This window comes from Pleurodeles waltl, chromosome 4_1 (assembly GCF_031143425.1).
Source record: "Pleurodeles waltl isolate 20211129_DDA chromosome 4_1, aPleWal1.hap1.20221129, whole genome shotgun sequence".
NCBI lineage: Eukaryota > Metazoa > Chordata > Amphibia > Caudata > Salamandridae > Pleurodeles > Pleurodeles waltl.
In genome coordinates this window covers 811,730,927-811,749,943 of record NC_090442.1, presented here as the reverse complement: position 1 = coordinate 811,749,943, position 19,017 = coordinate 811,730,927, and the positions used below count along the sequence as shown (strand labels likewise).

General features: G+C 42.4%; 1 protein-coding gene across 3 annotated transcripts in view; it reads left to right on the top strand.

Annotated features, from left to right (window-relative positions):
* LOC138288194 (coiled-coil domain-containing protein 107-like) overlaps positions 1-19,017 on the top strand; it is a 139,426-nt gene that overhangs the window by 112,672 nt on the left and 7,737 nt on the right. For all 3 annotated transcript variants that reach the window (XM_069229542.1, XM_069229543.1, XM_069229544.1), the window contains one exon: positions 17,393-17,502. In XM_069229542.1, coding sequence (XP_069085643.1) covers positions 17,393-17,502 — 110 coding nt within the window. The remainder of the gene's footprint in view (positions 1-17,392; positions 17,503-19,017) is intronic.

Here is a 19,017-nt window from a genome sequence, read left to right as displayed (position 1 = left end):
TCGTCCCACACAAACTTGACATTCTTTTTTAGGAGATTCCTCAAATTATACATCTTTTCCGAACAATTAGGAATAAATTGAGCATAAAACTCTACCAAACCCATGAAAGACCTCAATTGGTCCTTGTTTTCTGGACTCCCAAAATTTTGAATAGTTTCCACTAAACTCCCTTTGGGTTTGATACCATCAGCTGACAATTCGAAACCTAGATAATTAACCGCAGATACACCAAAACGACATTTTGTAGGACTTAAAGTTACTCCTTTCAATTTTAAGGTGTTTAAAACACAACCCAATCTCTCATCATGTTCCTGCACATCCTTCCCATAAACTAAAATGTCCTGGAAAGCTTTCACACCACTCAGTTCCCTAAACATACTGTCTACAGTCCTCTGAAAGACCGCGGATGCAGATGCCAGTCCAAAAGGCATGTGTTTAAATTGGAACAAACCAAATGGTGTAATAAAAGCAGTGTAGTGTCTAGAATTAGGATGTATATTAATTTGATGGTATGCTGACGTCATGTCGAGCAAAGAAAATACCCTAGCACCCTTAATTGAAGATAACATTTCAGATATGTTCGGTAGAGGAAATTGATCCACCCAAATTTGATCATTAAGATCGCGTAAATCAACACACATACGCAACTGACCATTCGTTTTGTGAGCCAGGACTACAGGTGCAACCCAGCCAGAAGACTCAATTGGTTCTATTATGCCCTGAGAACATAATGTTCGATGGCATCTGTCGCTGTAGATACACATGGTATGCATGAGCTCGCCATCTGGTGTTGGGTCGGAGTGTTACAAGTTGTTTTTCTTCGAAGAAGTGTTTTCGAGTCACGGGACCGAGTGACTCCACCTTCTGTGCTCATTGCGCATGGGCGTCGACTCCATCTTCGATTGTTTTCTTTCCGCCATCGGGTTCGGACGTGTTCATGTCGCTCCGAGTTTCGGAACGGAAAGATAGCTGAAGACGGAAGATTTTCGACGGTATCGTTGCGATCCGGTTACAGATAGACACATACGACGACGCGTTGAACATCGAAGCGCTTCGGTGCCCTTCGGGGTAGATTTCGGCACCCCGTCGGGGCCTAGTCGGCCCGACCGCGTGGAGGACAACGCCGATGGATCGGACCCCGTTTCGATTCTGCCCCGAATGCCACAACAAATATCCTTATACGGACCTGCACTCGGTCTGTAATCTGTGCCTGTCACCCGAGCACAGTGAAGAATCCTGCGAGGCCTGTCGGGCGTTCCGGTCCCGAAAAACTCTGCGCGACCGTCGAGCGAGAAGACTGCAGATGGCGTCCACGCCAAAAGAGCGTCGACAGTTCGAGACAGAAGAAGAACAGGAGGAATCCTTTTCCATCCAGGATTCAGACTCCGACGAGCTACACTCTACAAGAACTGTGAGTAAGACGTCGAGATCAAACCCTAAAAAAGGAAAGAAGGCCCAGGGGACGCCACTGCCAACCGGCCATGGCTCCACCCAAATTCTCGGTGACCAACAATCGGCACCGAAAAAGGCCCATTCAGTGTCGAGATCGTCCGACTTCGGTCGAGACACCGGCACGCAGCCTCCTCGGGACCGAGAGAGTGCTAAACAGAAGCATCGACACCGAGAGTTCGGTGTCGACACCGATCGACGCCGAGACAGTGGCGCCGAAGACCATAGAGGCCAAGAATTTTCGGCACAGAAAAAGAGGAAGGTTACCTCGGAGCCGAAAAAACAATCGACAGGGCTTTCGGAGCCGAAAAAAGCGACATCAGACCCTGTTTCTGGCTCCTATACCGAAGAGCATTCTATGTCTTCTCAAATGAAGAAACATAGATTTGAACAAGAACTGCAATCCACTGACGTGGATCACACGCAAAAGCGTATCTTTATTCAGCAGGGGACTGGGAAGATCAGTACCCTTCCACCTGTCAAACGAAAGAGAACGCTTCAGTTTACTCCTCAGCAACAAACAACACAAAAGGTAACACCTCCTCCCTCGCCTCCACCTGTAACTCCGGCTTCGCCAACTTACACCCCGTCACATTCGCCAGCTCACACCGCCATGAGCCACGACAACCAAGATCAGGATGCGTGGGACTTGTACGACGCACCAGTGTCTGATAACAGCCCAGACACATACCCAACTAGGCCATCACCACCGGAAGACAGCACAGCCTACTCACAAGTGGTGGCTAGAGCAGCTCTATTCCATAATGTGGAACTACACTCGGAACAAGTAGAGGATGATTTTTTATTTAACACCCTCTCCTCAACCCACAGCTCCTACCAAAGCCTGCCGATGCTCCCAGGCATGCTACGCCATGCAAAGGACATTTTCAAGGAGCCAGTTAAAAGTAGGGCAGTGACGCCTAGGGTGGACAAAAAGTATAAGGCGCCTCCTACGGACCCTGTCTTCATCACCTCTCAGCTGCCACCAGACTCTGTGGTGGTAGGGGCTGCCAGAAAACGGGCAAACTCACACACTTCTGGGGATGCACCTCCCCCAGATAAAGAAAGTAGGAAGTTCGATGCAGCCGGGAAGAGGGTTGCTGTCCAAGCAGCAAACCAGTGGCGCATCGCAAATTCACAAGCGCTGCTAGCGCGATACGACAGAGCCCACTGGGATGAGATGCAGCATCTCATTGAACATCTCCCAAAAGATCTGCAAAAAAGAGCAAAACAGGTTGTTGAGGAGGGTCAAAACATTTCCAACAATCAAATACGCTCCTCCATGGATGCAGCAGACACGGCCGCAAGAACCATTAATACGTCGGTTACCATCCGTAGGCACGCATGGCTCAGAACGTCTGGATTCAAGCCAGAAATTCAGCAGGCAGTGCTTAACATGCCAGTAAACGAGAAACTTCTGTTCGGTCCGGAGGTCGACACAGCTATAGAAAAGCTCAAGAAGGACACTGACACTGCCAAGGCCATGGGCGCACTCTACTCCCCGCAGAGCAGAGGATCTTATAACACCTTCCGCAAAACACCTTTTAGAGGAGGGTTTCGGGGTCAGGCCACACAAGCTAGCACCTCACAGTCCGCACCGCCCACCTACCAGGGACAGTACAGAGGAGGTTTTCGGGGCCAGTATAGAGGGGGGCAATTTCCTAGGAATAGAGGAAGATTTCAAAGCCCCAAAACCACTACCAACAAGCAGTGACTCACACGTCACTCACCCCTCCCACACAACACCAGTGGGGGGGAGGATACATCAATATTACGAAGCATGGGACAAAATAACTACAGATACATGGGTCCTAGCAATTATCCAACATGGTTATTGCATAGAATTCATGCAATTCCCTCCAGACATACCACCAAAATCACAAAATTTATCAAAATACCATTCACAACTTCTAGAGATAGAAGTTCAAGCACTACTGCAAAAAAATGCAATAGAATTAGTACCAAGCACACAAATAAACACAGGAGTTTATTCACTGTACTTCTTGATACCAAAAAAGGACGAAACACTGAGACCAATTCTAGACCTCAGGGTAGTAAACACATTCATCAAATCAGACCACTTTCACATGGTCACACTACAAGAAGTGTTACCATTGCTCAGAAAACACGACTACATGACAACCCTAGACCTCAAGGACGCATATTTCCATATACCAATCCATCAATCACACAGGAAATATCTAAGGTTTGTATTCAAAGGAATACATTACCAATTCAAAGTATTGCCTTTTGGTTTAACAACCGCTCCAAGAGTATTCACAAAGTGCCTAGCAGTAGTCGCTGCACACATCAGAAGGCAGCAAATACATGTGTTCCCGTATCTAGACGACTGGCTAATCAAAACCAGTTCGCTCACACAATGCTCACACCACACAAATCAAGTCATACAAACCCTCTACAATTTAGGGTTCACCGTCAACTTTGCAAAATCAAACATTCTGCCAAGCAAAGTACAGCAATATCTAGGAGCCATAATAAACACGACAAAAGGAGTAGCAACGCCAACTCCACAAAGGATCCACAATTTCAACAGGGTCATTCAACACATGTCTCCAAACCAAACAATACAAGCAAGAACAATACTACAGCTCCTAGGCATGATGTCCTCATGCATAGCCATTGTCCCAAACGCAAGACTGCACATGAGGCCCTTACAACAGTGCCTAGCCTCACAGTGGTCTCAAGCACAGGGTCACCTTCTAGATCTGGTGTTGCTAGACCGCCAAACTTACCTATCGCTTCTATGGTGGAACAGTATAAATTTAAACATAGGGCGGCCTTTCCAAGACCCAGTGCCACAGTACGTAATAACAACAGATGCTTCCATGACAGGGTGGGGAGCACATCTCAATCAACACAACATAAGAGGACAATGGAACATACATCAAACAAAACTGCATATAAATCATCTAGAATTATTAGCAGTTTTTCAAGCACTAAAAGCTTTCCAACCAATCATAAGCCACAAATACATCCTTGTCAAAACAGACAACATGACAACGATGTATTATCTAAACAAACAAGGAGGAACACATTCAACGCAGTTAAGCTTGTTAGCTCAAAAAATATGGAAGTGGGCAATCCACCATCAAATTGGTCTAATAGCACAGTTTATTCCGGGGATCCAGAATCAGCTGGCAGACAATCTCTCTCGAGATCACCAGCAAGTCCACGAATGGGAAATCCACCCACAAATTCTGAACACCTACTTCACACTCTGGGGAACACCACAAATAGACTTATTTGCAACAAAAGAGAACGCAAAATGCCAAAACTTCGCGTCCAGATACCCACACAAGCAATCCCAAGGCAATGCCCTATGGATGAACTGGTCAGGAATATTTGCTTACGCTTTTCCTCCTCTCCCTCTCCTTCCTTACCTAGTAAACAAATTGAGTCAAAACAAACTCAAACTCATTTTAATAGCACCAACGTGGGCAAGACAACCCTGGTACACAACACTGCTAGATCTGTCTGTAGTACCACACATCAAACTGCCCAACAAACCAGATCTGTTAACGCAACACAACCAACAGATCAGACACCCGGACCCAGCATCGCTGAATCTAGCAATCTGGCTCCTGAAATCCTAGAATTCGGACACTTACAACTTAGCCAAGAGTGTATGGAAGTCATAAAGCAGGCCAGAAGGCCATCCACTAGACACTGCTACGCAAGTAAGTGGAAAAGATTTGTTTGTTACTGCCATCATAATCAGATACAACCACTAGAGGCAACTCCAAAACATATAGTAGATTACTTGCTCCATTTACAAAAAGCAAAGCTAGCCTTCTCTTCTATTAAAATACACCTTGCAGCAATATCTGCATACCTGCAAACTACATATTCAACTTCCTTGTATAGGATACCAGTTATCAAAGCATTCATAGAAGGGCTTAAAAGAATTATACCACCAAGAACACCACCTGTTCCTTCATGGAACCTAAACGTGGTTCTAACAAGACTCATGGGCCCACCCTTCGAACCCATGCACTCTTGCGGAATACAATTCCTCACCTGGAAAGTTGCCTTTCTCATCGCCATTACATCTCTAAGAAGAGTAAGTGAAATTCAAGCGTTCACAACACAAGAGCCTTTTATACAAATACATAAAAATAAGGTCGTCCTACGACCTAATCCAAAATTTTTACCAAAAGTTATTTCTCCATTCCATCTAAATCAAACGGTAGAATTACCAGTATTCTTCCCACAGCCAGATTCTGTGGCTGAAAGAGCACTACATACATTAGATGTCAAAAGAGCATTAATGTACTACATTGACAGAACGAAGAACATCAGAAAAACTAAACAGCTATTTATTGCATTCCAAAAACCTCATGCAGGTAACCCAATATCAAAACAAGGTATAGCCAGATGGATAGTTAAATGCATCCAAATCTGCTACCTTAAAGCAAAAAGACAACTGCCCATTACTCCCAGGGCACATTCAACAAGGAAAAAAGGTGCTTCAATGGCCTTTTTAGGAAACATCCCAATGCAAGAAATATGTAAGGCAGCCACTTGGTCTACGCCTCACACATTCACCAAACACTACTGTATAGATGTGCTATCCGCACAACAAGCTACAGTAGGTCAAGCTGTATTAAGAACTCTATTTCAGACAACTTCTACTCCTACAGGCTAAACCACCGCTTATGGGGAACTAACTGCTTACTAGTCTATGCATACCATGTGTATCTACAGCGACAGATGCCATCGAACTGAAAATGTCACTTACCCAGTGTACATCTGTTCGTGGCATCAGTCGCTGAGATTCACATGGACCCACCCACCTCCCCGGAAGCCTGTAGCAGTTCAGAAGTTACCTTCAATTTTGTACATTTGTATATATATTACTTAATCCTTTAATAGGTACATACTTACATTTTTCATTGCGCGGGCACTATTACTATAGTACAACTCCTACCTCACCCTCTGCGGGGAAAACAATCGAAGATGGAGTCGACGCCCATGCGCAATGAGCACAGAAGGTGGAGTCACTCGGTCCCGTGACTCGAAAACACTTCTTCGAAGAAAAACAACTTGTAACACTCCGACCCAACACCAGATGGCGAGCTCATGCATACCATGTGAATCTCAGCGACTGATGCCACGAACAGATGTACACTGGGTAAGTGACATTTTCATTATCCAGTTCTTTCTTAAAATCATCTTTAAGGGTGAGTGGAACGTTCCTTACTTTATGAACTTTCGGTTGAGCACCCTCGTTAATTTTAATTTTATGAGCGAATCCCTTGAATAGACCAACACCACCATTAAAGATTTTAGGATAACACGCTTCCCAGTTATCACTCATAACAGTAGAGATTTGCATGAACTCACTTTTCAGTATAACCTGTTGCGGATTGTTTGGATCCAATATTAATTCTAATTTACCTTGGTCAAACCAACCTAAGATGCATGCATCATCTTTGGCAACGTATATGGTAGACTGTATGACATTACTTTTAAATTTGATTTCAGCTTGAAATTCTCCGAGCACATCAATTGAACTACCTCCATATCCTATTGGCCGAATTTGAGACTGATTCAAAACAGCCCCTTGACTTTTAAACAAATCGTTCCACTTATTCTCACTCAAAAGTGTGAATGGCGAACCAGAATCAGCCATCATCTGGACTTGGATACCATTTATTTCCACAGAATGGTCTTTTCTTATGTAGATTCTCGTTCTCTTGCACTAAAAACACTTCCTCCTCATCTCTGCTGGAAGGAACACAATTATTAGTAGCAACCACGCTATTGACCCGGTTGGAATTCGATCTTTCAGCGTTGTTAACTTTGTTAGATTTACACACTCTTACAAAATGACCTTTTTTGTAACACTTGGCACACATTTTGTCGATGGCCAGACAAAATTTGGCATTGCCCAAATGAGAAGTGCTGCCAGATCTGTAACATTCTAAGGGTTTGAAAGATTTTTTTTCGGTTTTTCCCCCAGAAGTTTGTAAAGTACCCTCACTCTTCTTGTTGTTTTTTTATATTTAGGTTTCACAACAAATACGTCTGAACGGGGGGTTTGATTTCTGATTTCCGAAACTGACATTTGTTCCATGAACGAAACAGTACTTTCTATTCTGGTGGCAATTTCCAATGCTTTTTGTAAATTTAAATTTGGCGTAGACAATAAGGCTTCTTGTACTTTCTTGTTGTTAGTTTTTTCCACTAGCTGATCCTTTATCATTTCCTCTTCAAATTCTTTATATTCGCACGAGACTGCTAAATGTCTCAAGGCTCCAACGTAACTGGACGCAGAGTCACCATCGACTTGATTTCTCTTGTAAAATTTGTGCCTTTCTAAAGTAACATTTCTATATTTCTTAAATTTTACATCCAAAGACTTAATAGCAGTACCATACTCATCTTCAACACCATCCCCTTCACCTTCAATAGTTAAAACAGACACCTTAGGTATATATTTCAAAATTTTCCGTCCTTCATTGCCAAGGCAATGCTTTAAAATTGCATATTTTCTCTTGTGTGTGAAAGTTTCACCCTCAAGAGCGTCTAAATATGCTTCAAATGCCTCTTTCCATTGTTCCCAATCAGCATCCGGGGAGGACGGATTGGGAACAAAAGGAGGTGGCAGAGAAATAGATTGTTGCATAGTACAGCGTTTCAATACAACAAGAAATTGAACCTAAAATAAATTGAAGGTAGAGAAAAATTAAAATAATAAGATTACAACATGTATACAATAAAGTGTTTCATAGTTCTCTTCTTTTTTCCAAATCCTTTAAAAGCATGGTGAAAACTACATCAGCAGAAACAAATTCCAGAAAATGCCAAGGAAAATGTGTACTCTAGTTTAATTGTACCTTAGAATAGAAAAGAAAGGTGTGCACATCACTGTGACGTGCCATAGAACAAGAACGTGATGGAATCAAACTACGTGATCTAGTGCCAATTATAAACCACAAAATGGCCGCTAAAGGTGTGCGTGTCACCGTGACACGCTGTAATATGGCTGCCGTTTGCGCGATCAAACTTCCAAAATGGCCGCTAAAGGTGTGCGTGCCACTGTGACACGCAGTAATATGGCCGCTGTAATATGCAGGAGCGCGGACGCGTGTTCTAGACACGCAATGACACAGGAGTTCACCACAGAAAATGGCAGCCCGAATACACACTAGACGCGTAGGGACGCGCACTAGATACGCGATGACGTAGGGGTGGGAGAGAAAGTTCCTTAAAAATGTTACTCTCTCCCAACGGCACGGCACCTCCAGTTTACCTGCACGTCGGTGGCAGCAAGCGGTTCAAGGAACTGCCGAAATGAAGCCAACGCATCGTTGGAAGGAAAAGCTGACAACACGAATCTTCATACGGCCTTAGGACGATGTCAGCACATGGACCCTCGTCGCCACTGAAAGGTATTGATGTCGGAACACGATTTTTGATTGAAGTATAATTTTATTCTAAGTTACAACGATACAGCTTCTCCCTCCGACCGTCCGCATCCGTTCCCTGTAGCAACTGCCACACCAACCCCGACCCAACATTCCTTTTGCCCACATTCTACATTCCTTTGTCCTGTCGCGCGGAACGCACGAAGAACAGAACCCAACACTTGTAAGGTCCGCCATGTGCCAAAAACAGAATGTAACCACCTTCCTAAAAGTTCAGATTGACCAAGTTGCAACTGGGCATATGAAAGAAGAAAAATAAACAAATCTGGAGGAAGAGGGGCATAGGCAGAACTGAAAGCACCTAAAAGAAGAAATATAATTCTAAGCAAGAGAATGATTGCATTACTTTGTGTAAACAATGTATTTATGTAACGGGCTAGCAAGAGAAAAGCTCGCAGGCGACCAACTCCATGCAATTTGACTTCATCAGAGGGACGGAGTTTAAAATAAAAAAAAAGATGATGGGAGGAGTGCTTGAATTGATCTTAGCCAATGGTAATTACTAGGTCCGCAATCCAGTCTATTCTTTTTTTCCCCTCACTCTGTCACTCCAGGCATACATTGGCCATATGGAAATCTGCCTTGGTCCCATCCCAATATGAATAGTCTAGTCCGAACTGCAAGGCTGAGTCCCATCTAAACGGGAACACTAGCAATCCCAGACTGGTTTTGGCATGCTTAGGCCTCATCAATGATATTTAGTGTGTTTTCTATGGCATAGTAAGCGCAAAACCCATGTTTGGGCACACCCGCCACTTTTGAGGAAAACAAATTGTGATGGGTTGAATTCTTCTAATCTTAGCCACTGCATTGGCAGCAATCCAGTCCATCATTTGTTGTCCACTTTGACTCTCCAAACAGAGACAGGCCCTATGCAAATCAGATTTGGTCATGCTCAGATAAGAACAGTCCTGCCAGAACTGCATGTGACACTGTCTCCTACAAAAGTTTTAAACACTTATTTGAGATAGTCCATAAGGCAGATATGATTTTAAAGGGTAAATAGATTGCAGTATTAGAAATGTTAAATGCCACTGTTAGAAGGTAAAATATTCAGAAAAAAAGTAATAAAAATGATGGGCTAAATAAAATAGTTGCTTTCTCGCTGTGCGTATTTACATAATTGCTTGGTGGATATTTCCAACCATCTCACTGGACCTTTTTTGTCCCATTGTTAGTTTTACATTCCAACTACCTGTGCGGGAAATTAGAAAAGAATAGTAAACCAGTTTTGCTTTAATTCCTATGGCGGTTATTTATAGAATGTTATTGCTTGTCCTTTATGAGAGATTTCAACTGTTTAAAGCTTACCCCCTAGGTTTTGAGTTTTTTTGCTAGATGTACCCTTATTTCTGGATCTCCACTGATATCTATTTTAGCAATAGTATTTACTACAAAGATCAACTTAGCAAACAAGCCAGTGCCCCTAAGTTGTACTTCTTTTTTTGTAGCACTGTACCCACTGAGCCCTTTTACGTTAAACCCTCTATAGGCGACTCCTAGATGGCAACTCCTCCCAAGAGTCATGGCAGATGCATCAGTCAGGCACCGGTGCAGTCTTGGATCGACCCACAAGTCAAATGCACGTGCAGTTCACTTTGTTTCTAGTCTTTTACCCCTGCCTAATAAAGTCCTTATGTATTCAATTACAGCTACATTGGTAACAAGACTATGGTATCCACAGGCAGTCTCCTGGCATACAGTGATCACCTGAACATGTGGTCCTCTGCACTGCAAACTATTTTTAATTGCAATTATAAAAAAGGGTAGGAAAGAAATGGTAACATGTCCCTTCATATGTCTTCACTTGCTTTGTTTTAGGATAATCAGCACAGTTATGCAATTCTTTAATAGCGTTTCAGAACTTATAGAACATCAAAACTCGAGCCTTTCAATTGTGATATTTTTCTAAATATACACTTTAAAAATGACTACATTACCAGAGCCATTCAGAATGTTTTTTTTTATTGAAAACTACCTTAGCTGCTAGCAGTTATACATCTTTGGAGCGACCTACCTGAGTCCTTATTGTGCTAGGCTACATGTATTCAGCCTTGATCCTGGATTTGGGCAGAGGGCAGGATGACTCAGCAATTTGCCCATAGACCTTTTGGCCTCTGCCCATCGTCTTGGGATTTATAGTTTTTTGGATGGGTGACTGGTTTTCTGTCTCAACTCCCATCATTTTCTGCCCCTGCCCCAATGTTTCCTGACTGCGTGATATATGTTGGTTAGGTCCTCTTGATACCCTTTGAGAAAACATTTCTTTAAACAGTTTTTTTCACTATTGTATCTTAGAAGACTGTTCTGTTGTCAAGTGGTGCACTTCAGACTTGTTAGTGCAAGGGTTACTTTGCTTTCATTTAAGTTGAACGTGCATGGCAGTCCATTCAAAAACATATTGCAGTTAGCAATGATACAAGCCTGAATTTGGCACAGCAGCGTGCATACACTCACTCATTCAGCAGGCATGGCTGGGTTGATTTATGTGACACTAAACTGTAAATTTACGATCTCCTCTTTGTTGTGTGGTCACACCCAGTACCTCTCGAGTGATGTTGGATGGAATGTACCCCGCAGCATGGTATACAGGTGTGCTCCCCTGCCCTGTGTGCCCGACTACATGTATCTCTGATCTGCTGGCTTATTTTGGCTCTAGTGTCACGCTAAACTAGCTTGCTTACAGAGGACTAGTCTGTTCTCTGACTAAGTAAGGACTTGTCCTGGCACCTTGAGGGGCGTACCAAGCATGCCTTGATAAGTTGTTAGAGGACTGCTGTCACAGTGCAAAGCAGTGGTGGAAACATACCATGTTTTTGACAATAGTAGTATCATTACCAGACCCGTTTTTCTGTCTTGCTGAGAGTGGTCCCTCTTGTGTAAAGTTCTGCTGTTATGTGTATGCTCAGAACCCTGCACTTGCATCCTGTGTGAATGTTGAGTCTGCATGTGTAATGTGTATGTAGCAGAAGTGCAGTGTAGAGCTGTTAATGTATGAGCCTGAGCACTGAAATCGGGGGGATCCATGTGGATGCTCCTGGTTTGGCATAACATAAGAAGCAGGAGGAGGACAGCTTTCCGAGTGAATGTAAGTGTATTGCCCGCATTCTTGTACTTGGAAGGTGGAGATCAGGACACTTAAGTGCTGAAAATAGCAGGTCTCCATTTAGAAACTCCACGAGGACCTTTGTTAGCAAGGAGAAGTTGAGTAATTCTTCCTAAGCATTGCAATATTGTTGACAGTAGAGGGGAGGGTTGGAATGCCATAATCTGTTTTGCAGCGGGAGGAAGTTTCTAGGTCATGCCTGTCCATTTGTCTAACCCAATTTACTGCTTCAGAGAGGCCTATGATTGCTAGGTGCAGAAACCTCACACTTTATTGTTCTTGTGTTGTGGGTGCTCCGACTGATGGTACCCCAGTGGTATCTGCTGTGAGAATCATAACTTTACACATAGGCTGTGTCTGGAAAGTTGCCTAAGAAGGACACTTGAAAGAGAACCTCCCAACACAAGTTCTTATATTGGAGACATCAGATTCACATGTTACGTACACCAGTGGGACCCAAAGCATTTGTTTGAGTTCCATGTCCTTCAAAACCAGGAAGGGAGTGTTCTGCAAAGTACTAGTAGGAAATAAGCTTGCATTTGCCTGATAGCTGTCTCAATGTCCAAGTGGGTGGACACACCCTGATGCCTGCCCTTTCTACTGGAGAAGCTGAGGTTATGCCCGAGTGCCTAAAAGCCTGCCTGCTAAGAAAGGGAAGAAATCTGCCTCAGTTGGCAGGAGGAGAAGCTAAGTGTGCCCCTGGGGCTGTGGTGCAGACTACCCAAAAGTCACCATCTGGTCTTTCAAAGTTGGTTCATGGAGGGAGATGCTTTTAACCCCTTGGCTGCTGATGCTTTTTCATCCCAAAGCAGACACGTTTTTGGCTAATTTGGGTACTTAGCGCTTAGGCCTCCATTACTTTTTTCCTTTAAAAAAAAAAAAAAAAAAGTGCTACCCTAAAGTCTTCCTCACGCGTGCCCCCCCCCCTTAAGAAAAGAAATGGCAGCAACGTAAGCTGTGCTGAAGTTACCTTCTCAGCTTTCAGGAGTATACAAAGCTGACTCAGAAAGATATTTTTACCACAGTTTTGGCATTTTTCAAAGAGATGTGCTTCTTGACAGCCAATTAATCAAGATTATAAATATCAGATCTCATACACACTGATCAAAGTAGATACATGCTTAATAGACACATTAGGAGGGTATACAGCGCTATCACAGTGGCCAGTGAACTTCAAATCCAACTAGCCCTTATTTTAATAGATTTTTGAGAAGGTGTTTGATAGCATATCTTGGGAAAACCTCTTTGCCCTCCTAACATATGCGGGATTTGGACCAGATGTCCTAGCTTATACAACCTTGTTAAATAATGCACCTACTGCACATGTGAGGATAAATGATGTCCTAACTAACCCTTTCACACTGGGCAGGGGCACAAGGCATGGGTGCTACCTGCCCCATCTCATTTTCACCTTAGCAATTGAGCCACTGGCCTAACATCTACGTCTTAATATCGAGATAATGGGGTTTTGTTGGTTTAACGGATTGGAGAACTAAATAACCCTATACAGTGATGATCTCTGCCTCTACATAAGTTACTCTCACAATTCTGGTCCAAAAATAATAAAGACCCTAAAGGAATTTTGTGCACTCTGGGGCCTTACAATTAACTGGAACAAGACAGGGCTGTTACCCCCTGTACCCAACAGTTGGTCGGAACATAAGGTCTGATGAGGAGGGGATTATCGCTGCTTATGATTGTTTTGAATACTTGGGCATTAAATTTAATTAGGATGAGATAATGCCATTCATGGAGAACGTAAACCACTCATAGATCATGTATGAAAAGATACAACACAGGGTCTGACTCTGTCATTATCTTTAATGGGAGGAAAAGCCATAGTGAAAATGATGCTTTGCCTCAAAATTATGTACATCTTCCAGAATGATCCATTCTGGCTTCCACATTCATCCTTCACCGCTTACCTCTTCGCTTGTGGACCTTCATTTGGCAGGGCATACACCCCTGGGCAGCCTTCACTAAATGCTGCAAGTTCACCAACGATATTGGCCTTAGAATGATGGATCCTCTACTACTTGCCAACACACTTGTTAACAGTAACTGGATGTCTGGCTCAGTGGTGGATCCCACTTAACGGGATGAACTATGTATGATGAAAGGCAAATTCACCCCTACACTAACTATATGGGCAAAAATGCCAAATGAATCACCCATTCACAGTCATTTGGTATGGAAAACAACACTTAAATCAGTTAAATGGAACAGCAAACCTAAAAGTGAAACTCCTCCCTTGGTAGGCAACCATTTACAAACATCAGATACTTTCAGGGCTTTAGGGAACATAATTACATGGGCATATCAAACCTAGGACACATACTCTCTGCCAATATAATGAAATAAATCCTTTGAGGAACTGAAGACAGAATTTGTACTAGAGATTTCCCAATTTTTTCAAATACCTTTTACTCAGACACGCATTCTAACCATATCTGACCCCCAGCTCAGACATCCTTGAATGTAGCCAGCTGGAGGCTACTCACCATACCTCCTCTGCTCCAGTGATGTGTCTTTTGCCATTGTATCATTCCTCATTAATCAATACACCAGATATATTTCCCAGGCTTTACGCAGACTGGGAGAAGGATCTAGGACTACTTGAGGAAGAAGTCCGGACTTTTGTGTTAATGGTCCTGATTCAATTCCATCATTCGTGTAGATTTACCTCCCCCTCCAACATCTGGCTTATGCAAAAGAGTCCTGACTCGATTTGCATCAGATTCAAAACTGAGGTTGGAGACTACTTGCACTTCTTTCAACCATTCTGGCTTGCAGTAGAAAGTTTGAGTCGTCCTCTAAATCTCCACCCAAAAAATGGCCCAGCTAAACAAAGTGGACAATGAGGACTTCACCCACTTGGGAAGTAGAGAGAACGTGCACAGCAATGGAGACAACCGGAATCTCCCACACGAGTTGCACAATCAAGAAACCAATATATGAAGCTAGGGGATGTGTAAAATGTAAGCATGTTACTACTTAAAGCATTAATGATGCATATTGTTGATGCACTGTCTACAAACATTGACAACGCAGTGTTCACAATAATTGTGTATGTCAGGGCTTGTTCAGTGCACTGATACAGAAATGCTAGACTTGTTATTTAATTTGTTATCGTTTATGATTGCTCTTTATTAATTAAATAAAAATAAAAAGAATTGCCAGAAATGAAGCACCTCACCCTTAGTAGCTGCTCTCACCCCTATTGGCCACATTTGATGAGTCCGAGGTCTTAGGCAGTGCCTTCAACGTCAGAACGGGTCTAATGAGCCACCTGCCCCCTTCCTTTTTGGAGAATATTCGACCTCTGTTCATAAAATATCTGCTGATTAGCTATCCAGGCACAAGGAACTACATCTTCTACGCTAAGTAACACGAGTGAAACTCCCATCTAGGACATCTAATAATTTTCCTACATCAAAAATGTGGGCTCAGTACTATATGAATAGGCATGCACTACTGTGTGACCGTGGACTCTTAAAAAATGCAATTGTAATTTTAAAAAGGCATACCTGATGAGCCCTGGAAATGAAACGAGTTAGTACTAAGAGACCCGCTACTTATGGAAAAGGTTAGTGCCACCTAAGGTTAAGTATTTCAATAGAAATACACCTGGCGTGTTCTCATACTTAAAAATCAGTGTTCGGAAACAAACAGTTCAAATGGATCACAATCAAACGATAGAGGAATCTAAATGTAAAGATACTTTATCGACCTCACATCGAAACTTCTAGCGAGTGAGTCAACAAGGACCTCTGAGGGTATAAGAAATGTAAGAAGTGAACATGAGGCCACACAGACTAAAACCGCCCCTAAGAGATTACAATGCACGGAATAAATACACTAAGTAAAGGGTTATTAAGCTAACAAGGTGATGGTCTATAAAATCAAAACTAAGTTTAGCAGCGAGAGTTTAGACCCAATGATACAAAATAATATACAAGTTTTTAAACTCCTTCTATATATCATTGAAAAAGGTATAAATTAAATGAGCACATTATGATGACTGCCTCGGGGCACATCTTTCCTGAGGCAAAATGAGGAGATTAAAAATAATTTCCTGAAGGGCGTATCTTTTCCAAGACTAGATAAGGCTTCTAAACAGATTCTGTATTTGCAGATTACTGATAATGGAAAAACACAATGCCATAAGAGTTTCATTGGGCAACACATGCCTGGAGCTTGATGGCTTTACAGTGCCCTTCTATGAAAACCTTTGCCCATAAATTTGCCTCGCCTGTTGCTGAGGTTTCAAGTCCTTCCTGTAATCTGGGGCAGTCAAAACGTCTTGGAGGGAGCCAGAAGTAAGGATCTTGAGATTTTAGTTTATTAATCTCTTGATTGATATTGATGCCGCAATACGTTGGAATTGCTTTTGATGGTGAGCACAAAGCGCTCGTCCCATTCTGTAATCTCTCTTTGGGCTTCAAACCACACCCATCACTTTCATTGGTTCGTGGCCTTTTAAAAAAAATCTGCTTCCTTTCATTTGCGAAAGGCGTGCATACGTCATGCCTATTTTTACCGGTGTTTAGCCCACCTACACAGCACCGGTAAACTACTAAACACATACGAGGCTCGATGTTTTCAGCCTGGGGTCCGGACTACTTTATCTGTTTATTTTCCATGCAGCGCAATCGCACTGTGCTTTTTTTTTTTCTTACAACGCTAATAGCTCTAACTCGAGCTAATACGAGACCCGTTGCATTGAAAATGCTTGTTTTATTATCAGTATGGTTCCTCCTCCCCTCCTGACTTTCTGTTTAAAGATGTGCTGCTCCTAGGATGAAGAGTCAGCAGCCTAGATTTACTGAGTTTTGTGCTTTACAATCTGTTTGAAAAGAATAGTGCAGTGATAGATTAAACAAAATCTTTATCCACTGAGGCATGGTTAGGATCTTATTTCAGTCTTGATCGAAAATGTTTGATTTGCATTTTACCTCCTGTGATGTATTTTTTGTAAGTTCCCTTGTTCATATTAAATAAAATATGTTAAATGTGTATTTACGGAATACTGGGCACTCGCCGTGTGTTGTATACTGAATTGCCTGAAGTTGTACATTTTGTATGGAATAATAATAAACTTTTTTAAACGCATGAAAGAATACCACCAAACCTGGGGGTGGGTCAAACTGGGCTTGCCGTGTAGACCGCTATTTAGCTAGTAACATAGCAAACTCCAGTTAGTCTTTGGTCTTCATAGTGCTGGGCATGCAGTAGTGCGCAACACAACCACGCAAACCACAGTTCTTTTCATTGCTTTTCACTGTTTTACCAGTGTTGCATTAATAATGTATCATATTTTTAACTGAAGTAGAGCAGTTCTGCCTTAGACTTCATTTGTTTAGGATTTGTGGTCATTTTGTTGTAGTGTCAATGCGTTGGCCGCGGGTCAGAGAGAGGAAATAATGACACAGCTACAGTCAATAAGAGCACTGATGAAAGAAAGTGGTATTGACAAATCCTGCCGCAACAATGAAGGTAAATCATTTAATCCATAATCCACTGCCATAGCCATTGATATACCACCACAATTTGTTTTATTCTGAAGAAAATTACACTAAAACTGAGTTTCTGTTGTGTTCTTTTAAAAACGGTCATTATTTTTAAAACATGCCTTGCCTTGAAGGTTTCACTACTGAAAACGTGCAGATTCAATTGGAATACTTTTTTTTTTTTTTTTAATAAAATGATTGCAGTATTTGCTTTCTGCTAATTATACAATGGGTGCATTGTTAATTGTTTTATTGGGCAACCCAGGCGGCAACATGACAACCCTTTTTAAGTAGCCCATCTACCTTGGACCAAGACCTGCCCTGACAAAGTTAGAAATCTCAACATTAAATTATACTTCAAGTTCACCCTTCACACACTTGTCAGGCGGCAATTCCTTGCGTAATACTCCCTTAAAATGTGAAATGTACAAACAAAGCTTTCAGAAAGGTCTCCAGTTTTGACTCTTTGAACTATTGACCAGGGGTGGAGGCAGGCCTAGGAAACGGATGACAGACGATGCAGATAGTGCCAAATGAGGTAGCAAGAGCCATCAATCTCAAGAAATGGAACATATCAAAAACGCCTCTCAGTAAAATCACTGGCTTCAACTGTATCAGGCTTGATGTCTTATCCACAGTGTTCAGAAGATCCCAATTATTTGCAGAAGCTGCCCATTTTTAAGCAATGACCAGATCTATGTAATTGACTGGCTAAATGTCAGACAGTTAACCAACAAGCATCTGGTGAGTAAATCATGAAGGTATGGTTTTCTGTGTACAAGGAAGAGTTTTCTGAGATGGGTTCTGTGAGATCAACCAAACCATCTTATCTTCAGAAAGATACAGAGAACTAAATATTTTAGAGACCTGTTCAATTAAACAATGACTTTGTTGGGTATTTGTTAAAGTCCATTCATTCAGACTCCGACCACAGGTTATGCACAAGAGCACATGATCTCTCCTGCCTACTCCACTTCATCATTTTCTCTACTTCACCTCTCCAAAGTCAAATACCCTACCCAGCAACTGAAAAAGTGTTAAAAAAAAAAAAAGTCCCAACATTTATTTACCAACGCCTGCCACAGTACGCACATGTTCTTGTTCGCATGAGTAAGGAACCATGTGGTATTTGCCTTTAATTTTGGAGGGAATTTAACATCTTTTACTTCTGTTTTTATGATGCTGTTTCCTGTTAGCATTGTTTCTGTCCATCTGTGCTATGTCCAATGGTTTGGTTTGTTCTCCTTTATCTTTTGAGGTCTTTGCACATCTTTTAGTTTGTTTTTTTCTGGTGAAGAAACGAATGTAGATTGTTTTAAAGCTGTCTAATAGGTGGCCTATGTAAGAAACAGCTTCTTTGGCTGCAATCTTTTCCGTCAAGTCATAACATTTTCAACCTGTGCATTAGGTGACTACTTTGTTACATGAATGTTTTCCGTCTTAGCCAGGCCTACCCTCCCTGCATCAGGAACAGGCAGCCATCTTGAGAGGGTGTCTTGTC